Source organism: Microtus ochrogaster, chromosome 15, assembly GCF_000317375.1.
Source record: "Microtus ochrogaster isolate Prairie Vole_2 chromosome 15, MicOch1.0, whole genome shotgun sequence".
Taxonomy (NCBI): domain Eukaryota; kingdom Metazoa; phylum Chordata; class Mammalia; order Rodentia; family Cricetidae; genus Microtus; species Microtus ochrogaster.
In genome coordinates this window covers 3,394,233-3,399,410 of record NC_022017.1, presented here as the reverse complement: position 1 = coordinate 3,399,410, position 5,178 = coordinate 3,394,233, and the positions used below count along the sequence as shown (strand labels likewise).

General features: G+C 46.0%; 1 protein-coding gene across 1 annotated transcript in view; it reads left to right on the top strand.

Annotated features, from left to right (window-relative positions):
* Scn8a (sodium voltage-gated channel alpha subunit 8) overlaps nucleotides 1-5,178 on the top strand; it is a 108,813-nt gene that overhangs the window by 75,702 nt on the left and 27,933 nt on the right. The window contains exon 19 of the mRNA XM_005353869.2: nucleotides 4,623-4,796. Within this exon, the coding sequence (XP_005353926.1) occupies nucleotides 4,623-4,796 (174 nt within the window). The remainder of the gene's footprint in view (nucleotides 1-4,622; nucleotides 4,797-5,178) is intronic.

The following is a 5,178-nucleotide window of genomic DNA, read 5'->3' as shown; positions in this document are numbered from 1 at the left end:
CTTCTTCTTCTTCTTCTTCTTCTTCTTCTTCTTCTTCTTCTTCTTCTTCTTCTTCTTCTTCTTCTTCTTCTTCTTCTTCTTCTTCTTCTGTATCTTTTTTTGGAACAATTGACAGAATAACCCAAACCATTTCCCTAATCATTTTCACTAATTGACTTAGCCACCGATATCTTTTAGGCTAACTCAGAAAGTCCAGTTATATCATTGATGTAACTAATCATCATTTCTCTTATAAACAAAACCATCTGCAAGTAAAGTGCTCAGTGAGGAGCGGGGTTTTCTCAGGAAACAATCACACTGTATTAGGTACAGTGGGATCCTTTCACAGAGTAACCACATCGTGACAAATACAACAGGAACAAGGCAGCGGCAAGCAGAAGGAAGCACAGCAGAAGCAAGGGACATCCTGGGAACAATCCTGGGCTTTGCCTCTGCAGGATCCCATCATAGCTTTGCTGTCTGCTGGGCTGTGTTCCATCAGCCCCATTGCTGGCTACAGCCCCTCTGACATGGCCACCTGCAGAGACCCCATCTCAAAGAAAAAGGAGGGAGAGACAGGGAGGAAGGAAGAAAGACAGACATACTGAAAGGAAACCATAGCTACAACATCCAGGCTACACTGAACCCCAGAGGGAGGCCACCAGTGACAGAAGACCACTCATGGTCATCTCATCTTGTCTTACAGAATAGATCCCTAAACCAGTGCTCTGCCTTAAGGGGAAGCCGTTCCTGTTTTTCACTGAGAATTCATTTGTGTCAAGACCACGAGAAGGACCTCGGGTTCCATGACTTCCGCCTCTCTTGCCCATTCATGAAATGGGGTGGCACACCTGTTGTTTGTGTGCCTCCTTTTTCCCCTTGTGCAGAGAACCCATACCAGAACCCTGTACATGTGAGTTAGGCACACTACCGATGAGCTACATCTCCCGCCCTCCTTCTCGGAAGATGGCTCTAGAGGCCTGATTCTCCTTTTGGAGCTGTCCAAAGCAGGTGCTTCTTGTTGCATCCCAGGGGACTTTTCTCCTGCACAGTGCTTCCCTCACTCCAGGCGTTTCCTCCTGCGTTAGGGACTCTTCATGTCACTGTGGCAACACTTGACAGCAAAGTCCACTCTGGATCTTCTTCAGGGTTAGTTGGTGACCATTTGGCTCTTTGTTTCTGAGACTATGGAGGCAGAATTGCCATGGCAACAGGAACATGTGAAGGGGACATGGTTCGCCCCATGGTGGTCAGGAGGCAGGAAGAGGGGTCGGGACCAAATAACATCCCTGTCTTAGTTATTCTGTTGCTGTGAAGAGACACTAAGATCACAGAAACTCTTATAAAGAAAATACTTGACTAGGGTTCAAAGTCTCTTCTGAGATTCATGCAGTCTCTGAACTGTAATCTTCTTTAAATTCCAAATCTAAAACCAGACCACATACTTCCAACATATAATGGCATAGGATACACATTACCATTCCAAAACATAGGGAAGGGAGCAGAGTGAGAAAATACTGGACCAAAGCAAGACTCAAAACCATCTGGGCAAACTCTAAACTCTCCATCTCAATGTCTAATGTCAAAGTGCTCATCAGATCTCCAATTCCATTCAGCTTAGTTGACTGTAACACACTTCTCTCCTGAGCTGGCTCTGCTCCCTGTTAGCAGCTCTCCCCAGCAGGTGTCCCACAGCTGTCATCTCTAGCATCATGGGTTCACCAAGGCAATCCAGGCTTCAGTTTCACACAATGGTCTCTACTATGCCTCCATTCAGGGACATTCCTGACACATGCCTGGTCTCAGCAGCTTTCTTTAGGCCCAGAGGCAAATTCCAAGACCCATTTCTTCTATCCTTAACTCTAAATCCAGAACCATGTGGCCAAAACTGCCAAGTTTTGCTGCTTACTTGTACTGAAACATGGCCCCCTTGTTCAGTTATATCTTCACCAGCTTTCTGTCCTTCCCTGCCTAAGCTTGACTGTCCTGAAACTTGTTCTATAGGCCAGGCTTTCCTCAATCTCAGAGATCGCCAGCCTCTGCCTTCCCAGTGCTGGGATTAAAGGTGTGACCCACCACACCTGACTCCATTTCTTAATCTGCTCATCTCCTTGAACACAGGACGTTACTCCGTCCCACTTCCTACTGCTCATTTTCTCAAAATTCATATTTTGTAATTTAACCAGCTTGCTCCTTTTCATCTTAATCTTTATAAGCATGAACATTAGGAACCACACAAAAGAGTCTATACTAGGTTGTTTTGAGATTTCTTCTGCCAATGCAATTAATCTAAAACTCTTCACTTTAGCTTCAGGCAGATTCTTGGACAAGGGCAAAAAGCAGCTACTTTCTTCACCAAAATATCACAAGACCAGTCTCTAGGCTATATACTAACATTCTTCTCCTTTGAAACCTCTTGACCCCACAGTTCATCAAAGCACCACTGTCTTCCATGTTTCTATCAGGATGGCCCATTAAACAGTGCTTAAAGCATTCTGCTGCTTTTATAGCCCAAGCAAAAACATGGTAGACCTAGCACAGTAATACCCAACTCCTGGTACCAACTTCTGTCTTAGTTAGGGTTTGTATTGCTGTGAAGAGATAACATGATCGTGGCAACTCTTATAAAGCAAACAGTTCATCAGAATGGTTCACTTACAGTTTCAGGGGTTTGGTCCGTTACCATCATGACAGGATCATGGTGGCATGCAGGCAGACGTGGTGCTGTAGCTGTAGCTGAGAATCCTACGTCTTGCAGGCAACAGGAAGTCAACTGACTCACTGGGTGGTATCCTGAGCATAGGAAAATCAAAGCTTGCCTCCATGACACACTTCCTCTAACAAAACCATACCCACTCCCACAAAGCCACACCTTCTAACAGTGCCACTCCCTGTGAGATTATGGGATCAATTACAGTCAAACTACCACAATCCTCAAGCTCCCAAAAAGCTGCTTTATCTAACCAAAGAGGAAGCTCTACAACCTCACAGTAATCCTTTCAGATTTTGAACCCATCAGTGGATTAAGGCCTCCTTTTGGCCTCCCCAAGAACTGCTCTCACTGACACAGCTAGAGGTAGGCTTCACTGCTCTCCAGTCACAATTAACCACCACAGCCATAGAGTCCGCCATGTACTCCATGGAAGACATCAGAGACTGTCCCACCCTGTGTCCCTTCCCCCATATCTGTGACATCAAGGAACTAAAGGAGAAAAGATCTTGTCAAGTCTGATAAACTGTGGGTTATGTTTCAAGTAACTGAAACACTCACAGCCCTCTGGTGAGTGTGAAATGGCTCGGCTACTGTGGAAAACAGTTGCCAGTTCCTCAAAAATGTCAAGATGTTAGCAGCAAATTCTACTCCTGATCTTATGGCCAAGCAGTGGTGATGCAAATCTCAGCACTAGGGAGACAGAGGCAGATGAATCTCTGTGAGCTCGAGGCCAGCCTGGTCTACATAGTGATTTCCAGGATAGGCTCCAAAGCTACACAGAGAAAAACCAGGAAAAAAAAAGAAAGAAAAGAAAGAAGAAGAGAGAGAGAAGAAGAAGAAATGGAAACACATTGTCACATAAAACACAAATACTCCAGGCAGAATTATTTATACTAGCTTAAAAATATGAACAACCCAGTTATCCACCAATAATATCCACCACAATATTACCAAGATGAGTAAACAAAATGTGGTCTGTCCACACCGTGGAGTCATGCTCTCCATAAAGACTGAATATGTGCTACAGTGTGGGGAGATTGAGACTTTGTGCTTAGTTAAGAACCCAGACGTAGAGATTGAAGAGATGGCTCAGCTGTTAAGAGTGCATACCGCTTTTTCAGAGGACCTGAGTTCAATTCCTAGCACCTACTTCAGACAGTTCACAACTGCCTGTAACTCTAGTAGCAGGCGATCCAGCATCTCTGGCCTCCACAGGCACCTGCACTCATGCACGCATACCCATATGCAAACACGCACACATACACACAGGCATGTGATCAAAAAAAAATAATTTTTCTGGTCTACAAGAGCTAGTTCCAGGACAGGCTCCAAAACCACAGAGAAACCCTGTCTCAAAAAATAAAATAAAAAGAAGCAGCCAGGCCAGGCAGCAGTAGCATATGCCTTTAATCCCAGCACTTGGGAGGCAGAAGCAGGTGGATCTCTTTGAGTTTGAGGCCAGGCTGGTCTGCAAGAGGTTGTTCCAGGACAGCTAAGGCTACACAGAAAACCCTGTCTCAAAAAAAAAAGGGGGGGGGAGCTAGGCACAAAGAACATGTATAGGATCATCTCATTTCTATGAAATGTCCAGGAAAGACAAATTAGTATGCCAAGGACCAAGAGGCTGTGGGGAGGAGGATGGCAGAGAGAAGATGTGTTAAGTGGGTAGTGAAAATGTTATGAAGTGCTGTGGTGGTGGTTTATCCTAAAAGCCACTGAATCATGCATTTAAAGAGCTGGATTCTATGGGATGTGAATTACCTGTCTATAAAACACAAGCCTGGGAGCTCAGTGGTGGCCATGGGGTCCAGACCCAACATCACTAACCAGTAAATAAGCAAAGTGGGAACCTGATGTGGGCAGCTGCTGTGTGACGAGCTGCCACAATGGCACACTCCTGCTGGCTAGGCAGCTGTCGCCTGTCTTCCAGGCCTTCGAGGACATCTACATTGAGCAGAGGAAGACCATCCGCACCATCCTAGAGTACGCAGACAAGGTCTTCACCTACATCTTCATCCTGGAGATGCTACTCAAATGGACAGCCTATGGCTTCGTCAAGTTCTTCACCAATGCCTGGTGCTGGCTGGACTTCCTCATCGTGGCTGTAGGTGTCCTGTTTTCCATTTCTTGCCCTTTCTAGCTTGAGCTAGGACTACCTGGGCTAGGTTAGCAATTAGCACATAGCTGTGGGTTTGAGGAAAACCTTATATGAGAGTGGGACCTCTGGAGACCCTGCATTGTCCCAGAGGCTGTCCTGTTCTTCACATTGCTGGGCCTGGCTTGTTTAGATTCAAAAGGTCCTCTGTCTTTAACCTGGACACCAGAAGTTTCCTGCTCCCAGTCAGTGGAATATCCCTTTCTGCAACTATGAGATGTGATTCTGAGATGAAAGATGAGGAGGGGTGTGGGGATGAGGAGGGGTGTGGGGATGAGGAGGGGTGTAGGGATGACGTGAGGTGAGGTGTGGGGATGAAGAGAGGTGTGGG